The sequence below is a fragment of the Onychostoma macrolepis genome, chromosome 23, assembly GCF_012432095.1.
Source record: "Onychostoma macrolepis isolate SWU-2019 chromosome 23, ASM1243209v1, whole genome shotgun sequence".
Lineage (NCBI taxonomy): Eukaryota > Metazoa > Chordata > Actinopteri > Cypriniformes > Cyprinidae > Onychostoma > Onychostoma macrolepis.
The window spans coordinates 25,408,791-25,430,392 of record NC_081177.1 but is presented as its reverse complement, the minus strand read 5'-3'; the positions used below and the strand labels follow the sequence as shown (position 1 = coordinate 25,430,392).

Genomic DNA, 21,602 nt, shown 5'->3' with positions numbered 1-21,602 from the left:
ATCTAACTAAGCTCTGCAGCTCAACTCATTTCTATTCAGATGTTGTCTCATCTGATTTAATTTCATCGACAATACAAGGGCATAAAGGGGCATAAAAAAATTTTATGAGCAAAGGACTGCATTTAATTTGAGAGCAGGAGAGTTTTATGTCAGCAGTCATATCCAACCAAAATCAAATATTTAAGAAAAGTTCTGCTTTACTCCATACTCTCAGCACAAATTGTATCTGGGTACAGAACACCCAGGGGTGCTGCTTATCAGGAATGATCAAGAGTATCCACAGCCACTGCTCCCGTATTGATTTGGATTAAATCAACATGCAGACGTGTAAACGCTAGCCCTAATCTCCATGAAACCACTTATCAAGGGATGAAGAGGAGAGCAGGGGTGTTAAGAGGAAAATAAGAGAGCGAGAGAGAGAGATTTCTGTACCCCTAAGAGTGGTTTGTGCTGTTTATGTAGAAAAATTACTTGAGGCAGATTTGTCATTAGAATATTGATCGAGTCTGGGTTCTCTAGAGACGAAAGCAAAACTAGATTACAACAGGGAAAAAAAACTGCAGCGTTTGTGAGAAGCGCGCTGCGTATCTAATAAGAAGCTGTTGACCAGACTATACTGTATATATTTTTCTGGCAGATTCATGTTTATTTAAGAGGACAAGATAGATTTAATGCTGAGTCTGAGGTGAAATTAAATGGCAGCATCCAAAACATTTGCAAGGAAGAAAGAATAAAACAAGCAGAACTCTGTGAAGACAACCTGTTTCCATGTTTCTTAAAGTCCCCCTGTAGTCAGAAATTGTATCCCTTAAAACTCATCTTTGATCATCAAAATTACGTTTAAATTTTTTTTTCTTGTGAAAATAATTTTCTCATGCCTTAAAATAGCTTGAATGTAACTCTACACCCTTGCCTCATTTACTACACGTGGATCTATGAATATGCAAATTAGCCCCGCCTCCACTCAGTCACACTAGCCAGGGCCTCCTGATCCACGGATAATGACTGATAAAACTATGTTTTTACTTGCGGACTACTACTGTGGATACTGTAACAGTCTTTAAAGTTACTTACTTGACGGTGTTTTGTCTTCAACATGCCATGAAGTCTCGAATGCAGCCAAGTTTGAGATTCTTAATTTGTGTCCGCGAGTGAAGTACGGCCAAGTGCTCTCCAATGCGGAAGAGGTGGGTCTGACTCCGGGCTACTTTTACACTCTTGCCGTGGGTTATTACACAAGGTAGCGGTTCTAAATTCACGTTAAACCACGGCTTCATGGGTTTTTTGCTCTATTTTATTTTTGGTGTTGTGCATTCAATCGCCGCGTTTGTGTAAATGGAGCGAGGGATATGCTAGGAATCTATCCCTTGATGTGATTGGTTATTGAGTTTTGTGACGTAGCAAACCGAGGGCTGTTTCAAATGGCGTTTCTGGTTTCAGCCTTTGGGAAACTACAGTTTTAAGGAGAAAATACTGAGCAATGGTGTTGATTAATGGATTGGCACATGGTTTGTCTAAAAGCAAATTAAAAACACTACATAGACAAATAAACAACATAAAAACTTGATTTTCACTACAGGGGGACTTTAACACCTGTGATTAATTTCTTTCTTTTTCTTTCACATTCATTGCCTTTCTTATTTTTGTTATTTCATTCAGTTCATTCAGCTTTGGCATCTTAAACGCGCGCGCACACACACACATTCATTTATATTTTAATTGCAACATATTTTGGTGGCACATTTGTTTTGCACACAATATTGCCAAAGTAAATATAAAAAGTTGCTAGTAAAATAAAATTAAACAAGGTATGAACATTAAGAATGTTCTGTTTCATACAGATATATTTTGTCAGTAAGATATCTTTTGTTAATAGCACCTTACAGACACACAAACACACTGATTTGCCTATAGATTAAGTACTTTAAGTACTATGTTGCATTTTTTTTTATTTTTGGCACACAATATTGCAAATGCAAAAAAAACAATGAAACCAAAATATTTAATATAAATCAATGCAAATTGCATTTATGAAAATACGTGTTTTGCGGCAACTGATGCATAACCGCTCATCCCCAGAAGCACTTGACTTTATATCTGTACCTAAATGTGTCATGTACCTTTCTATAAAATACCTTCCTCTAGGCTAGTTGTCATTATCTATGAAAGTAACACTGCAAGACATGTCACAGTTTTCTGCTCAAGGCAACATACAGTCACAACCTGAACAGATTCCGCTTCTCACAGAAAGCAGCTTTCGCTTATCTCATGTGTTGGACTGTCCCTTGTGAAAAAGAAATAAACTTTACCATATACTTTTTAAAAGAAACTGTACTACTCGCAAACATTTATGACACACTAAATGATATTCTGAGATTCTGTTTAACTATTGAATTGTTCAGTAGATTGATTCTATTGAACCTTATTTGTGTATTTATATTAAATATATTTGTATACACATTCATAATGATGACATTGCATTTTAGTACATTTAAAAACTTTAAATGTTATATTCAATAACACTACAGTTAAAATGATAGTCAATAATTTCACATGTGCTTTATGTTAGTTAAATGGATAGTTCACCCAAAAATGAGAATTTGATGTTTATCTGCTTACCCCCAGGGCATCCAAGATGTAGGTGACTTTGTTTCTTCAGTAGAACACAAAGAAGATTTTTAACTCAATCCGTTGCAGTCTGTCAGTCCTATAATGCAAGTCAATGGGCACACAATCTTTGAGAATAATAAAAAAACATGCACAGACAAATCCAAATTAAAGCCTGCGGCTCGTGACGATACATTGATGTCCTAAGACACGAAACGATCGGTTTGTGCGAGAAACTGAAAAGTATTTTTATCATTTTTTACCTCTAATACACCACTATGTCCAACTGCCCTGAGCACTTGCACGCCATCCAAACAAATCTTCGTTTGTGTTCTACTGAAGAAACAAAGTCACCTACATCTTGGATGCCCTGGGGGTAAGCAGATAAACATCACATTTTCATTTTTGGGTGAACTATCTCTTTAACACACCAAAATAAGTGTACTCCTTTAAAGCACAGCATACAATTATAAAAACATAATGTTTTAAAATATAAAGTAAAATGTTTAATTTGACATTTTTACAAAGTGCACTTTTTAAAAGTGTACCTACTGTAAGTGTGTTAAGACTGATGAAAGTGAACACTCTTTATTGGCCTTTTATTCCATTCATCATTATTAAATTATTGTCTGCATGTACAGTTTTAAGATTTGAAGAACGAGCAGACATTCAGTACAATTTAGTACACTTTTCTTTTCTCAAGGGGCCTATTTAGGACAGTCAGTGTTGTAGTACAGCAGGAAAAATCACTGTGCCCTTTTCACTGAGGACATGTTCTCATGACAGTGACACCGCAGCCTCCACTGGAGCCACTCTACAATGATCTCAAATAACACCCACACTAGAAACCAAACGCCTCATAAAACATCTAAAGTGTAACAGACATTTGGCTTGACAAAAAAAAAAAAACTTTTTTTTATTTTTTTAACTACATGTAGAACAATTCTTGATCCCTTGTCCAAAGAATACTTTGACCAAAGATCAAAAATCCGTCATGGTAGCTGTGTTTCAGTCATACTAGCTCAAGGTGATCAAGCTATTTGTTGAAACATGGTAGCTGGCTGTCCAGTTAATGACCAGCTGGAAACCAGTAAATGGGTTTTCTGTCAGGGCTGCTTTTTTCCCCCATCCCTTGGCCAACCACCTCGCATCTCAGTCCATCCTTTTATCTATTGGTTGTCGATATTGTTTTCCCAGCCCCCACCGTATGTGACTAGTCTCCACCTTCAGCTGGTTAAGCAGCATTCCCACCATTAGCTATCAAAGCCTCATCTCACAGCCAATTAACCTCTGCTGACATTGGGCCCATCTCTCTTTCTCATTCTCATTGAACATTATGCCATCCATTCGTTCCCAGTTTGACAAACATACACTTTTGCCCAGTGCATCCTTGGCCCTGTTTACACCTGGTATTAAGATGCATTTCGATCAATCGTATCACAAGTAGATGAGGGAGACACATTCCCGTTCACACTGGTGTTTTAATCCATCTTCTGTCCACTTTCGACCCCTTCTGTCTTGATTTCTTTTGAGGCGAGGGTCTATGGGCCAGTGTATGTGGGGTTTTTTCTGATCTTGCGATCTGACATAAGCTTGCACAATTTACATACGAGTCAAATGCTGTTTTTGTTTGTTCGTTTGTTCCAAAGCTATTTTTAAAATGTTTACTGCATGGATAAAAAAATTCTCTACACAGTCAAAATTGCACTGAGAGAGAAAAACATTAGTCACCTCTAATTTGGCAGCAAATTATTTACATTTTACTAGTATTCAGAACAGAATAATTTATAGTACAATGTAGTACAATATTCCACTATAAAACAAAACACAAATTAAAATGGAATTTGTTATAAGCAACAGAGACATATAAACATCAATGCTATAAATGATATGTTGTGAGCATGTGAGAAGATCCGGTGCGATAACGGATATTGTTGATATCACAGCCGAAAAACTAAAATATTCGGTCATTTTTTAGATAGAATAATACATTATTTAAATCTGTAAATCTTTACTTTTTTTATGTGTACTCATAATAAGAACAAAACTATGCCTTTGTAAAATAAAGAAAAAAAACAGGATGTGCTTTAAGACATCTGTGCTTTCTTAAACTTGTGGTACAGCCATAAAAATGAAACCCCCCTTTGTTTCATTAATTTAATTATTTAACTGAAACATATTTTGTGTAGGCCTTTTTATTTTATTTCTTTAAGTCATTATATTCTGTTTTTCTTCATTTTCTCCTGTTGATTATGTGCATGCAAAACTAAACCACTGAAAATAAAAATGGTCCCACTTTATATTAGGTGGCCTTAACTACTGTGTACTTACATTTATATTAATCATTTGGTACAATGCACTTATTGTGTACATACATGTTTTTACATTGTACTTATATTTTTAAAAACACCTATATGTAATTACATTTGTAATTAATTTCTGTAATTACATTTAGAATTACACTGTAGAATTACACCCTTAAACCTACCCATAACACCAAACCTGTCCCTAACCTTACCCGTATCCCACCTCAATAGCAGCGGAAGTGCTTTGCTATACAATACGAACACAATAAGTACATTGTACTTATTTTTTGATGTAAGTACATAGTAGTTAAGGCCACCAAATATAAAGTGTAACCATAAAAATGTATTTATTTTTACTGGGTGTCACATGTATGATCTGTTTTGGTTTAGTTTTCTGTGTTTCCGTTCTCATGCCTAGTTTGTTGCCATGGTTTTTTATTAATTAGGTCCACACCTGTTTCTGTTTATCCCTGATTACATTCCTAGTATTTAAAGCCTGTGTTCTTCTCTCTGTTCCTTTGTCTGCTATCGATTTGATTTGTGTTTGTCTGTGCTTGTTTTCTCCTGTGGATTATTAAAGAACTCTCTTGGATGATACTTTTTTGTTCGTGCTCCTTGTTTAGCACACCAACCCGTGACACTGGGTCTCACACTTATCCAATGTAATTTAATTTGAATCTAATTTAACATTCTAATTTTGTCGGTTAACAAATAGGAAATGAACATCGTAATGTTTAAAGGGATAGTTCACCCAGAATTCTGTCATTAATTACTCACCCTCACGTCATTCCATACCCGTAATGGAAATGCCGTCATTTTGCAATAGTTTTTTTAACAACATTTATAAAATATCGCAAAAGTTTTGCGATATCTGTAAGGGAAACCCGGCTTGTGATCTGATCAAGGAAGATGCTTCTTAATACCACATGTAATCAGGGCCCTTAAGTGGAAGAGCAGGCAGCACATTCTAGACTTTGAAATTATTAATAATAGAGTAAAATAAAGTACAAAGCTGTTCCTGGGGGTGGTACCCTATGGTACAAAAGGAGTACATGTTTGTACCGTATTTTCCACCAAATGGTAAATATTATTACTTTTAAAGTACATATTAGTACTTTTGAAATGGTACCACCAGATGACAAGTATGGCTCTGTCAATTCTATATAACATTTGAACAACTGATGCAGTACGTGGTGCTTGGCATGTTTTTAGTCTTACATAGCATGCTGTAGAAACGTATATAAAACAATTGTTTACAATAGTGACTTCTATAAAGCAACATAAGGGCTTTTTATAAATCCAGCTTTGAACCAAGTTAAAGGTACATTTCACACTTTTAGAAGCGTGGTTAGGACCCTTTCTTACTTTGGATTATGAAATCCTGCTCTGGAGCGGAGTTAGCAGAATTTTGCGCTATTAACCCTGTATTGTGGTGCCAAACGTGTACAGTGTGAAATAAGTGGTCTGAATGTTGCTAGATGCTCAGCAACCGTCAGCCAATCTCGTGCCTCACATCCACGTGCTTTGAGCAGTCATCAAAACACAACACATTGTATAAACAGTTATTTCAGCGTTAATTAAAAAAAAAAAAATCATGAATTTGATCTTTCTGACATGACTTGAATGCACGTTTGATAGGAAGTTTTGGCAAATCAAAGTACTTATTCTATAAGCATTTGATTGGACAAAAATCTGTGTAGTGCAGGATGAGTAATCAAAACTTTAGTTGGTTTTTGCAGTTTCTACAAAGACTGTGCATTTTAAATACATGTAGGCTATTTGTTAAAATTTCATTTGAACTCTAAAAGCTAAAAATACCCGTAATGTAGAAGTAGGCTCCATGTTTTAGTGAGGTGATCAGGCTTTGACGTGATCTCAGATTTGATATTTTCAAACTTGAGGGAAACAGCACTATATCTAAAAATCCACTGACAACTGAATTTCAGCGATGCTAACTTCAAAGTCGTCTAACCAACAGAGTGCTGATTTATCAGTCTGTTATAGTAGTTGCTTTAGCGTTTTACTCTCTGTGGGCTCCATCACTGTAAGAAAAATGTCAGACTTTTCATTTACAGTGTTTGCACACAGTTGCTCAAAACATTCTGTTGTTGTCGACTTCACTAATGAGGCTCATTAAAGAGGTATTCCTCTGAGGAAAGAGAGCGAGAGAGACGGAGATGAGGGATGGAGACAGAGGGAGATGTTTGGACATGGCTTGACAAAACCCAAGAGAAATCACAGTGATTTACTATTGACCTAACAGATCTGCAGTCATGATAATCTCTCAGCCTGAGGAGAGCTAGGAAACGGATATTATATTACACTCAATAGTCACTCTGTCACAGCTGTCTTTCTCTCTTTTAACACGTAAGATCATCTACTGGAAATAAGGCTAATACCATGAAGTTAATAACACAGTTTATTAGCTCAAAGAATGGATTACTCTAAATAATGTTAATATTACACTACCGGTCAAACGTTTGAAATAATTAGGATTTTTTTTTGTGTTTTTGAAAGAAGTCTCTTATGCTGACCAAAGCAGCAACATTTTATTTGATCAATTAAATTATTCCTGTGTTCAAGAAATTTTTATGCCAACCTTCAGTGATCATAATATGCAGAACAGCCAGATTTAATATTTAATATACAGTACATGCACTGGGATTTTGGGCCAATGATATTTTCCGGCTGGCTATTCAGAGTCAGACCAACAGATGCTGAGAGATCAACAAAAACACTCATTGGACAAATCAGTCAGTAATTGGATTGTTTATTCACCGTCATATCATTCCAAATCCAGTTTGATTGTTGGTGACATGCAGATAAATCAACATGAATATTCAGAATATGATCTGAATATGTATTTCCATGTAATTGTACTCGGAGAGAAGCAAAGAGACAGACAGATGTACACATGCACACATCTCTGCAGCAGTGTCAGGTGGGTTATTTAATGATTGCCTCATCCCCTCAAGCACTAAATAAATGATGAGAACATTGTTAAAATTCTGCTCATATTCCTTCTAGTTTTCTCTCTTTCGGTCTCGTCTGTTGCACAGACAGGTGCTGCAACTTCACAATCTTGCCACAGAATTTTAACCTTACAAAAGACACTGGACACTGCCTCATGTTTTAAATGAATATTCAGCATGAAAAATACATGGAAAAACAATATGAAAATTTGTGTTTGTAAGTAAGAAAACATCATTAAGCCATTTTCATCTTCAAACTGCTAAACAAATATGTTGATTTTGATTTGAGAGGACAACAGTGTTATTATAAACTATGGATCCATATTTTGGCCAGAAGGTACGGAAGTTCTAATTGCATTATTACTAGTTCCATGCATTATTATAATTTTTTTCTTTCTTGTTTTCTCGTGATCTCGACATAACAAAAATGGTTCTTTTAACAATGATTGTTTGATTTTTAAAACACAATGCATCGTGAGTCTATTGTTGCTATAGTAACGAACGCAACCTTGACAGGAACATTCTAAAATACTTAACCTGGCTTAATGCATTAATTCAGATAAAAGACAAAACTCAGTAAGTATATACACATTATTAGTAATTCATATATGTACAAACAGGAAGATGAGCCCATAATAAGAACGCAATTCGTTTAATTCCGTGTTAAGCATTTTCCTCACATAGAATAGGCTTACGGACAACACGTAATGTGGCTTAATGCGTTAAGGCAGCGTTTTAAACAGACCAAACTCAGTAAATACATCATTAATAAAGCATTCTATGTACAGACAAACAAATAAGCCCATAATAAGAACGCAATGCGTTTAACACGTTAAGCATTTTACCCATAGAAAACAGTAATGCTATCAGAAAAACGCATTGCGTTCGCATCCTGGACTTATCTGCTTGTCTGTACATAGGCAATAATTTATTAATAATGTGTTTACTGAGTTTGGTCTTTTAAAAACATTCTCTTAACACATTAAGCAACGTAAGCGTTTTGGAATGCCCCCTTTGAGGCAATGATCTGCTCTACTGTATCTTGTGGATATAGAAATGACGTCTACAATAAAATAAATAGGCTAATCAAACACTGCTGATTTTGTCCAGAGTTAGGCTACACTAAACATTTTATTTGTGTATTTAACATGTTTAAATGGTCCAACAACAAAGCATATAACACCGCAATCATAGGCGGAGCACCTTAGAAGAATGCAGAGAAGAACTAGCCTATTCTAAAAATCTTAAATTGCTTGGATTAAACTCGCTTCATTTTCCTCGTTCGTTTGAAATACAATTATATATAAAAAATATATTATAATAATTTGTTTGTAAATTTTTATTAGTCATGTAGGATAGGCTGTGATATCATGTGTGTTACAAGCTTGGATGCTGCTATGTGTGTGTGGTTTACAAAGAAATGTAGAAAATACAAAAGATTAGGCTACAACATTGATTACATCACTGAACTAAATTATACACATATGTAAACATCTTATTAATATACATTTATTAACAATAAAGATTAAAAATAAGAAAGATGCACATTAGTTCCTGAGGGGTGCCAGAAGGTTAAATCCTCCTAGGCCACCCCTGGTGCCCTCCTGGGATCTCTCTATCGTCCTGGCTGGACTTCAGAGGGGTCCCTTTGAGCTGCTGGATTCAGTCGAGCTGAAGTTCCTATCTGCTAGGACAGCGCTCCTGACCGTGCTCACTTCCATCAAGAGGGTCGGGGACCTCCAAGCATTTTCGGTGAGCGAAGAGTGCCTTGTGTTCGGGCCGGACTACTCTCAGATTGTCCTGAGACCCCGGCCTGGATACGTGCCCAAGGTTCCCACCACGCCCGTCCGCGATCAGGTGGTGAACCTGCAAGCACTGCCCTTGGAGGAGGCAGATCCAGCCTTGGCATGCTGTGTCCAGTAAGAGCGTTGCGCATATACGTGGACCGCACCCGGAGCTTCAGAAGCTCTGAGCAGATCTTTGTCTGCTACGGAGGTCAGCAGGAAGGGAAGGCTGTCTCCAAGCAGAGGTTGGCCCACTGGATAGTGGATGCCACCGCCTTGGCGTACCAATCCCAAGGCGAGCCGTGCCCCCTGGGGGTGAGGGCTCACTCCACACAGAGTGTTGCCTCTTCCTATGCGTTGGCGCACGGTGTCTTTCTGTCAGACATTTGGAGAGCTGCGGGCTGGGCAACACCAAACACCTTCGCGAGATTTTACAGTCTCTGCGTTGAGCCAGTCTCTTCCCGTGTGTTCGGTAACCGGTAATTGGCAGGAAGAGCTGGCCGGTGCCATTCCCCCTCACCCGGGATGCAAGCGCCTTTTTTCTCCTCCAGTAAAGTTCCCCAGACGGTGAACCCTGGTGGAGTTCCTCCAGCACCCCCGGCGGTCAGACTGGGCAGAGCAGTCTGATGCCAGGCCCAGTATTGGTGTTAGCTTGCCCGGGTCTCTGGTCAACCCCTGTACTGGGCTAGGTGTCCATATGGCTTGATTTCCTGCTGGTAATCCCATGTGTGTATTCTTCCACGGTAAGGATTCCCTCTTGGCAAACTCATGTCTTCCCTTTGACATACCATTCTGTCAGTCTCTGTTGGCAGTTGTTCCATCCCTTCTCTCAGGTAGGACCTGCCTCAGAAACCAATTTCATATATGGTACTGCCTCAGGCCTGGGTCAGTCCATATCAGTGTCTCCACATGTCACCTCCCTACGGGCAGGATGTGGCCTCCGTAACGCCCTTCTCCGGAAGGCTCGCTTCCCTGTCATTACTGCCGAGCTGTAACAACAAATAGGAAAGACTTGAAGCAATCTTTCGTTGAAAATCCCTTCTAATTCATGTGGTGAAAGGAACAGCGGCTTGGCTGTCTCCAGCAGCGATTTACTCACCTTGCACTTGACGGCAACAAGAAGAGCTTCCAGACAGGTGATGAATGGCTTTGTGGGGATCAACACGTTCATCCACTCGGCTCCGAAGCAAAAATCTGTCGCCTATTTATACCCATATGCACGGGGAGTGGCTCAGGTTTGCAAAATCCACTAGCCCATATTAATTGGCGTTTTCTCTTAAAGTCAGAGATGATTGGGGCTCCCAAGTGAATCCCCTAATGTCGTCACGACATAACGTCTCAGTTCCCTCCATCAGGGAACGAGGGTTATGTACGTAACCAAGACGTTATGTCGTGATCACGAGAAAACAACTCGTTATGTCGAGATCACTAGAAGTGATGGTTTAAAGTTAAAACATCTTTAATGATGGATTTGTTTTTTTCTTGCAAACACATGGCTTTTCACTTCTCAAGATGTTAACTGATAGACTGGAGTGGTGTGGATTACTTGTGGTGTGGATTACTTGTGTTACCCTTCACCTTCTCCTACCCCTTCTTCTTACCCCTAGCCCTTGTCCCTCGAAACCGAGTGGTAAGCGCTAGGGGTGAAAACATACCCCTATGAAATGAGACACCACTTGGTTACGGTTACGTCATCATACACCGTCGCTAGCTGGCTGCTACGTCACCAGAGCCGACAAGTGTTGATCACAAACTTTGGATCCTTTTACAAACTTGTTAAAACTGTAAACATGCATGGAGTCCATTCAAGGCTAGTCTGCGGGACTGTTGTGCAAATCAGCAATGTAACGTTAGCGTAGCAAACTAGCGATTTTTTTAAAAACGTTTCAATTAAGAACATGGTTGCAAATATATATGTACAGGACTGTCTAGAGCACAAAACAATACTGTCGTAATTTTTAAATAAATTATTTAAGCTGAAAATACTTGAATACTTGATGATCTGGCCGCCATTGTTGCCGGTTGTGCAGTGTGTTCTGGGTACCCTTTGGTTTCAAGTAAGCTCGCGAAAATGCTTGGTTTTAAGGGGTATCTACCACTTCCCCTTAGCCCTACCCCTCGATCAAAACAAGAATTGGGATAGCCCTTACTCTCACGTGAACGCGCAAAACTAAGGGGAAGGGGTAAGACAGAGAAATGGGATTACAGCCAAAAACATTTTTCATCAAACTACAAACTGCAATTCCATCTGGCTGTGAGCAATATGTGCACTTGATATCTTCACATTTACCATTGTGTCTGTGTGTTGATAAATATCACAGTGATGAATCATCCAGCTGTGGGATATGATTATTCCGCTGACTGTTGATTGGCCACAGAAAGGAGTGGGTGTGGCCTACTTACTTAAGATATTCTATTAAGCACTGGATTACATTACTGCTCTTTAGCAGCTGACTGACAGCTCACAAAGACTAAATGGACAAGACCTCTCGTCTCTCATGAATTATGGAGCATCCAAAACTACATATAGGGTCAGTACTATCTCAGACAGCCTTGCTAAAAGAATTTCATCCTAATATAGCATGTAGTTGATTCTTCCTGGAAATGATTTACTTTAGCAGAGTTATAACTGACTGTTGCTGCTGCTTATCAGTGAAGAGATTTTAAATAGAATGTCCTGTAGCTGGAGGAAGGGTTATCATGAATTCAGAATGCAGACTGTTTTGCATCTGTTTAGGGCACGGCATTATATACTACCCTGTAGCCTGTTTTCGAAAGGTTGCACTTCCAGGCTCGCAGAATGCTGTTGTCATGTAAATGAATAGACAAAACGCATAAAAAGTCTCAAAAAAAAAAAAAATTCTTTACCTTTACTTAATTATCTGAAGAGAGTTTTTATGCAAAATTTTTATTCAAAATAACACCCAATTAGTTGGTTTAAGTCAATAAATTTAATGTAGTATGTTATTTAAAAGCGCTATATAAATGCCTCATTCATTCATTCATTCATTTATTACGTTTGTCAAAATAAATTTTCTTAAGTGGGATCAAATAATTTTTTTTTTTAGAAATTTCCTTATCCTCTAAAAAGTCCTCTAACTGTCCAACATTACTGAACATTAAACACTGACATGTTATTTCCCAAAAAACCCATAAAAACAACACTTAATCCCTAAATTTACTCTCCTAATTCAGTCCCTTGTGAAGCATGATGGGAACTACAGATCCACTGCCCAGTTAGTTATGTCAACAAAATGATTCATGTAGTTTTTACATAAATTAAGGAAATTTCAATGTTAAGTAAATTAAGTGTGCACAACAAAATGATGTTGGTATAAAATGTCACTTTAGCTCATTTGAACAACAGGCATATATATATATATATATATATATATATATATATATATACACACACACACACACCATTTTTGTTTCCCCAAAGAACCATTTTAAGTGAACAATTCTTAATTAACATTTTATAATCTGAACCCTTTTCAAACAATGAAAAGGTTCCATGGGTTCTTTATAATACCATCAGTGCCAATAATAATGGCCCATTATATGGCCCATATATATTGCTAAACATATGTAGTTCCATGATATCTCCCAAAAAGAGGGTAAATTCATCAATTTCATGTGCTGTTACATTTCGTCTGTGTGTCTAGCTGTGGTTCCCTCAAGACAGATTGAAGAGTATGAGCGCTCACACACAATCTGCCCAGCTCTAATCCTGTTACAACCCAACACCAAATCACATTAGTGTGTGTGTGTGTGTGTGTATATGGTTTATGAGGACACAAATCTGTATAATAACATGGGTACTACAATGTGAAGGTGGTTTATGAGGACACTGCCTATGTCCCCGTAAACCAAAAGGCTTAAAAAAACATACTAAATGGTGTTTTAGATTTTTTTTAATCTAAAAATGCACAAAGTTTCTTGTAAGGGGTAGGCTTAGGTGTAGGGTTGGTGTAGGGCAATAGCACACACAGTTTGTACAGTTCAAAAACCATTTGAGAGTCCCCATAAACCACATATACCAGACTGTGTGTGTGTGTGTGATCTATCATATTTCTCTGAATTTTCTCCAAATTGTGAGTGTTTCCTCTATATACTGTAAACTGTATTATACATTTTAACCTCTATGAAGTATTGAGTTATAGTCTGAGGACAGGTTGGTGACAGTGTAATGTTATTATTTGATAATACAAAGAGGAGATAAAAGTATTTATTTTGCATTGTTGTCTCTAATTAATTTGAGTTGAAATGTTGCTATTTATCTATTTTAACTAATGGCATGTAAATGTATGGGATGTTTTGTCCAGTTTCTCAGGAATCAGTGTTATGTCCATAAACAAGCAGTTCAAGTTTCCCTGCCTTGCAAAACCCTCTGAGATGCCCTCCATACACACACACACACACACACACACTAATTACATTACAGCTCTTGGCTGTTTCTCAGCTTTCATCATGGTCTCACACCTGTTACCTAGTTTCTCTTCTGCATCTCATCCTCGTCTACTCACTCTCCTTTTCCTTCTGCTTTCTTTCAGATGGTCTTTGTTTCCATCAGCATAAAATAAATAGTCCTTATGAATTACATGATGACACCAGCACATCTGAACACAGCCCCAGACATTAGATGTGGATCTTTGATGCTTTGATCCATACAGAAGATAAATGATTCATATTTTCAAAAGATCTCAAACCTGAATCATGCACAATAGAAATGAATCCATGACCTTATGAATATCACATCCATCCATTAGTACACAGGCTTTTTAAAAATGCATTATGCAGCAGCAGGGATGAGAGAGAGAGGTGGGGGGCATTTAGGGAAGAATGTGAAGCAGAGTAGCTTTATTTAATTTAAAATAAAATTACATATTGCCTGTTTCCTGTGATTCATTCAAATTATAGTTATTTATTTTAATTATGTTGTTATTTGTATTGCCATTACTAGAAACCCTTTTTGTGTGTGTGTGTGTGTGTGTGTGTGTGTGTGTGTGTGTGCATATTGAGGCTTTGTGAACATAATTTAATGAGAAAATGTAACTAATTTACGATGTCATGCAATTCGTAAATATTTTCGGTTTTTGCGAATTGGTGGCTAATTCTTACAATTTGAACAATTTAATTTGTACGTTTTTCGTATGACTGACGGTGAGGTTTAGGGGTGGACTTTCATGATTCAATGATTGACTGTTCAGAATCTTTTTTTTTCCTTCATATTTAAATTTTTTATTATTATATTATTTTACAAAAATATCTATAATAATTGATAATTCATATAAATGTATACTTTTTCCTCAGTGTTTTAAATCCAATTTCAATTGTTCAGTTTGTCTATTTTCTGTGCTGTTTTAAAACTTACTTTTAAGCTGTCTGAATTCAATTCAATTGAAACAGGACATTAATAACTTGCTTTTAAAAAACGGAGAGAGACAGAGATGCATAGAGAGGACAGAATCTAAAGCAGAGAAACAGAAAAAGCAGAGGAGAGAGAAAGAGTGCAAGGAGAGAGAAAATGTGTGTGTGTGTGTGTGTGTGTGTGTGTGTGTGCGTGCGTGCGCGAGAGGGGCTGGAGGATGTAGATTTCTGTTGCATCCTAAACTATTCCTCCAGTCAGCACGAGCCCTAGTGTGTGTGTGTGTGTGTGTGTGTGGTGCTTCACAGGGCGTTAATGTCTTTGTGTGCCTCTCTCTCTCTCTCTCTCTCTCTCTCTCTGCGCTGCAGTGGGGGAGTTTATTCAGCGGCTCACACGAGGGGACGAGACAGCAGCAACCTCCCCTCACCTGCCTGCTCGCCCCTCTCCCATCCTCCTTTCCTCCATCACAGAGATGCTGCTCTGAACAGGACCGGAAATTCATCCCAAAGCTGGAGGAGCTGATCCATATTGGTGGCTTTTTTCCATAAAGACTGCTTAAGGATTTTTCGGGACAAGAAACATGCCAGTATGGATTACTCAAATCCTGGCCAAACAAAAGGACGCAACACTCTTGGGAGGAAGAAGAGAGAGAAAGAGGGATGACACGCCTCTCCCTCATACCTGACTTTCTTTCTTTGAGAGTCTGATGCTCTTCTCTTTTTTTTTCTCACGTCCCAACGGCTTTGTCACACTTGTGGCGACTGAAGGGTGTGTTTATGTAGGATGCTGTCTAGTTGAGGAATACTTTTGAGACTGTTGCGCTATTTATTAATTTTTTTCCTGAAATCTTTCCCTCTAAGTCTCGCACAAACTCTCTGAGGTTGTTTCAGGTGAAATACGGCAATCTTCTGTGTTTGCATGAGTGTGTGTGGTAACATTTGACCCGTCTGTGTATGTGGGCGGACGAGGGCGACGCCTGTTAGCGTCTCAGAGCGCGCTCAGTCTGTCTGGCACGTTACTGCAGCATGAATGGCTAGCCTGCAATCTCAAACAGCAGGGTGCGTGAAACAACACCGGCCCTTTGACAGTTTAATGAGGTTAAAGCTGTCCGCCGTCTTGAAGCGTGTTCATGTCAGAAACTGTTTGGTTTGAGAGCCAACATTTGGACAAATAGTTCTGTAGTTCAATAATGAGCAGTGCTTAAGTCAAAGCTTTTTTTGGTGATAGTTTTGGAATTTTCCTCAGAAACTAAGCAAGAAGGGATGAGAAAGTGTGAAGTAGACAGAAGGAGGAAAGAAAAAGCTAAGTACAACAGCTAAGAACAACTAGCTACACACTGCTTCTTTTGTAAAGACTGCTGCCTCAGATTTGAGCACGCAATTGGATGAAGATTTATATGCACCTTTGGACAACTCAGCTTTCTAACAAAGTGTGCTCGCAGAACCACAAAGCGTTTGTTAAACCGAATGTCTGATAATTACATTTCGCAACCCACTGAGCTCCAAAGGCACCCAACTGGTATCTTATTAAGAAAGATATTGATTTCTATGTGACAGAGCGCCAGTGATCACTATTAAGGGCTTGTGTTATTTAATTGAATTTTCCGTCATTGATATAAATTTTAGCTGTTGAGGAATTGGGTTAATAATAACTGTGATGTACAGAGCTTTACTACAAAATAAATATAAATGCATAATAGTTGTTCTTTTTAGAAACAAAATTCAATGTATATGAAGCCGCTCCTTCGAATGTATCCTGCTTAGTTGGATCTGGTGGCGTTTGGTGTCCTGAGCGAGTATAAAGTGTCACAGATGGGCGGCCAGTCGAGTGAAGGATGTTTGCTGTTGTTCGCACCTAAGCAGAAGCGTTTAACAAGTGTATGTAGGAGTGCGTGGGATTGAATTTTCCTCAAGCGTACTGACTCTTTCACCTCGCGCTTTCATGTGCAACCAGTTTTCACCAATTCATCCAGTGTGAAACACGCATGTTTATCCGACTGAATGCGATGCACGCTACACAGTTCAGAGTCTTCGAGAGATGAGACACTGACAAGAAACACCTACGTGAATATAGAAACTCAAGCAGAAGTTCAAAGCGAAAAGCTACCAGTGAAAGCGGAACAGGTGGAAAAGCACAAAGCCAAAGTGAGGCACGTGAAATCGTTCTGTATGGATATGTGAAGGCGTTAAGCAGTCAAACTCTTCTTCGGTATCCACAGCAGTTGATCTAATCTGGGAGAGAATCATGGATCTCGCTGTGAGGAGGAAATCTGCGGACGGAAATCAGTAGCTAGAGTCAAGAATTTCTTCCACAGTTTAGTTCGAAATGAAAACACCTGACGTTTATGAGGGCTTCGTGTTTTGATAAAATACACTGTTTTGACCAGTTGTTGTGTTTTATTTTCCATCAAAAACTTTGGCAGTTAAGAACTTGGAATTGAACTGACGTTTCTTGGAAGCAAAAACCTGAAACAAAGCCACAGATTTCACCAAATACTGTGAGGCAAAATTATTTTTTGTTCTTGGAATGCTCCTCCTTGTTGGTCTCTCTTGACCAAACATTCAATCTCTCCAATTATCCTTCCACCGCTTTGGAATAAAACATTGAATGTCGCACAGCCATGTACATGCAGCATTTACTGATTTAGGAGTAATTTGGATGTAGTCCCAGAAAAGCGCTGGTGGAAGTGGCCTTGATTAAAAGCGTGAGAGCAAGCACAGAAGTGTAATTTCATGCTGAATTCCCTGAATTAAGCATATCAATGGGGACAGAAACAGAAGAAGTGCTGTACTACAACATTTCACATCAAGCACAAATTGACTTTTTTACATACTGGAATTCATTTGTTTTCACGCTCCACAACAGACTTGAGATATGACAGTTTGGATTTCTTCTGTTTTTTAGTTAGGTAGGATGAAATGGACTGTTTGAAAAGCAGAAAAACTGACATTTTTTAAAGACTTGTGCATGTGTCTCTGAACCAGAAATGCGTTGAACTCAGCAGTTCTCCTACTGTGAACCCGAGTACGTTTGTTAAACTCGTTGGATTGCGAAAGCTAACCGAACTGTCTGTGGGGATCTGGGATATGCTGCTTGGCTGAAGTAGCACAGCAGTTGCTCTGAGTAGGTGATCTGAGCGGGTTCGTGGCCTGAAGGTGTGCGGGGTCAGACGTCAGGATGGGGTGTAACATGTGTGTGGTGCAGAAGCCCGAGGAGCAGTACAGGGTCATGTTCCAGGTAAGAATCAAACCCAAAGCTGTTTCCTATCTGTCCATATTCCTACTGACTGAGGGGTAGCAACTTGCTCTGAATGGCCTGATACACACATCAACAAAAATTTTTCTCCTTCCACTTTTTTTTGATCATATATAGTTTTTTCAGTCTTAGCTTATTGCTAATACATAGGGATCTAAGGCTATGTTTGCCCACATGTGACTGAGATCTGTTTTTCTCATGACTGAGTGAACCGCACAAACCACATGGAATATGATCTTTTCAATTCTGATTTGTGCCACTTCCATATTTGGTACTAAATCTGATACAGGTCAGATGATTTCCAATGCGACCACAGTCTGAACAGTCATGTTGGAATTCATGCGACTTTTATGTCACTCTAGATCAACATGCGTCACGATTCACTTCGAAGATTTTACATAAGTTCTATCATGATAACTCTCTGAAGATTTTAACATGGTAATGGGTATGACAATGACTATGTTTACATGCGCACGAATAATGTGATTATTTCCAATAATCAGAGTAAGGACTTAATTCTATTATGATGTTTACATGTCAAGAGCAAAGCTCTTCACTCCTGTTTACATGCAATGTCCATTATTCTTATTATTCGCTAAGAATTGTGGCAAATTTATTTTTACTGCCACTATTCACATACCCCACTGCACAGCACAAATGATGGACTCAAAAACACTTTTGTATGGTTGTATTCCATGCGTTTTTGGCATCATAGAAATGTGATGGCAATTAGTTTGCTTACGCTGCCGATGCGTTCTACTTGCCGTTTCTGGATGAGGGTAAGGAACAGAGAGACTAGTGGAAGCAAGTTGTGCTTTCCCCTAATGCTTTCTTCCCCGCCATCATTTCTAATCTGCGTATTATTACAGGTGCGTGTCACGTCATTCATGTATGTCACAAGCACATGCACACTTTGGTCAAAGCGGCAATACTGTGATTAAGGTGTTAACATGCCTGTATATTTCGATTAAAATTGGCATACGCTATGTTAATACGATTATGCTTGCTGCGATTAATAGCTTAATCAGATTATTTAGATCGAAGTATTCCGTTCACATGAGGTAAAGTTTAATCGCAATATTGTCAAAATCTCATTATAATCAAATTAAGAAGGTGCATGTAAACGCACTGAATGTTAATGTATTTGGTCTTGGCAGAATAGATCTGCTACGCTGCTGCTGCTGAATTGCTGCTGCTGTTGGTTACTGCTGTAGTTGTAGATTATTGCTGCTGCTGCAAGCAATTACAGGAACTTGCTCCTGCCAGTGCATACGGCGATACGGTGCTGTGAGTATTTAAGACATACTGCTGCTGCACAAATAGCATGTAATAACCCATGGCAGATCGATACAGGTGGAGCTGGGGAAGGTGGAGGGTTTCATAGGAACTCTGAAGGCGCGCTGGAAAATGCTCAAGTGGATGCTAACCAGCCATTTAAATGTAAAGCAGCAAGCTCATTGGCTGTGTATGCAACATGAACCAATCAGCTTGTGCCAAGACGTTTAACGCTGTGAATATCATCAGTTACGTTAAGAACACATCACCCTGTGCCATCTAGTTTCATGAAAGAACTAGGCATTTATCAAGACAGTTGTGAAAGGTAGTCAGTGGAAGTACAGTGATGTGTCAGAACTCATAAGTATTACAATGATAACTCTATATACAAGCAAAACATGAGGACTTGTATTATAAAAGTTTCAAAATTGTCTTTATTTTTCATATTGCCTGTGTATAATTTCACTGGTTCTGCAGCTTACTTTATGTCCTCCGTGTTTACTTCCGTATGACAGCACTGTGTGCAAGTGTTGCCAAGTCCCCAGTTTTCCCGTGAAATTGGGATGCTTTTTTCACTGTTGCCGTGGGTTTCTCACCAGTGAGAAAACATTACAGTACAAAGCGTATAATATTACAATAATACGGAACGCGCTGATGACTTATCATGTTTGTGCAAACAGGCTGCGCAGAGGTTTGCTAATACATATTTTGATGTTTGTCGGACCGAACATTTTAATTGGTCAAACATTTTATGCTCCTACACCTTCCACAGAATATATAAATAAATTTAGACCACTTAACTTAGTGATTGCTATTGGGATGTGAAGAGACTTTCAGCCAGCATAACAAAAAATGTTTTTGAACCAGATCACCTACCCTGCCTTTAATTGTAAATAACATGCAATTAAGTGTCTAAAAACATTACATTTAATTCATACTTAAGAATATTCTTTTGAAGCATATTATTTTTATGGAATGAGTACTCTTTTTGAAACTACTGTATGGTAAAGTCAGTCGAGCCAGTCAATTTGGTCAGTCAGACTTAAAACACATTTCAGCTTTTCTATGGTAAACCTACAAATTCATGTGAATTACTTATAAAGGCTGCGCTACATCTATGTCTTTGCTTTGTTAAACTTGGCAATAACGCACTGTAAACATTTTTGTCAATGTGAACATTATTATTATATGTAAAAATATACTTGAGTAACTTTTAGTAAGGCACCCCGGTTTCATTGCAAAAAACGCCCACTATGAACAGCCTTTAGTGTGATATTTGCAGTCTCTCATAATCATGTCCCCACAGGTTTTTTATTCTCTGTCTGTGTCTGTGTTTTCTCCTGTTTGTTTGTTTGTCTTATGAGATTTAATGAGCTTTAATGAGCTTTATTAGCCCGGCTTCCTACAAGTATCAACACATCCAAGCCAATCAAAAAATTTCATTTTCAGACAACTTCATGGAAGTAGCAAACATTTCTCTGTGGCTTTGACTTACAACTCTTTTGGGCTGTTAAATATTTTATTTGGGTAATAAAAAATACACAACAAAGACTAGCAATGAACTTTTGAATCATAGCTGGTGTCAGAAACCATAGGGATGACTTTGAGGAAAGCCATTGCTATAGTATGTGCTTTTCTGATTGCAATTCATTAGCATTTTTATAAATGATTATGTTTGGAAGTACCTTTAAATGAAAACTGTATTGCTACAGTACATCCAGAGAATTTATGCTCAATTTATGTGCTAGGTGGCAACTTGCATGTATCATCCATAGAAAGTCTTGTCGATAAGAGACCACCAATACTAATAAAGCCAATTAGCAGAACAGCCCAACCTTTAGCGTTAACAAGCTGCAGAGAGAAATAGAGAGAGAGAGAGAAGTGTGCAACCATCTAATTACCAACATCATAATTATTTAAGCATACAGATTATTGATTGATACCAGAGGAGGACAAATATCCAGTGTGGTATTTACAGAGAGCTAAGTGCTGTTTTCATATAGCATGGTTTTATATATATATATATAAGAAAGAG

The 21,602-nt window shown here is 38.3% G+C and overlaps 1 protein-coding gene across 4 annotated transcripts in view; it reads left to right on the top strand.

Annotated features, from left to right (window-relative positions):
• The window catches only part of LOC131531588 (PDZ domain-containing protein 4), a 66,060-nt gene that overhangs the window by 14,593 nt on the left and 29,865 nt on the right, over positions 1 to 21,602 (top strand). For 3 of the 4 annotated variants that reach the window (XM_058762441.1, XM_058762439.1, XM_058762438.1), the window contains exon 2: positions 15,406 to 18,274. The exons of the other annotated variant lie outside the window; for it this stretch is intronic. In XM_058762441.1, coding sequence (XP_058618424.1) covers positions 18,215 to 18,274 — 60 coding nt within the window. In that variant the 5' untranslated portion in view covers positions 15,406 to 18,214. The remainder of the gene's footprint in view (positions 1 to 15,405; positions 18,275 to 21,602) is intronic. 4 annotated transcript variants of the gene reach the window in all.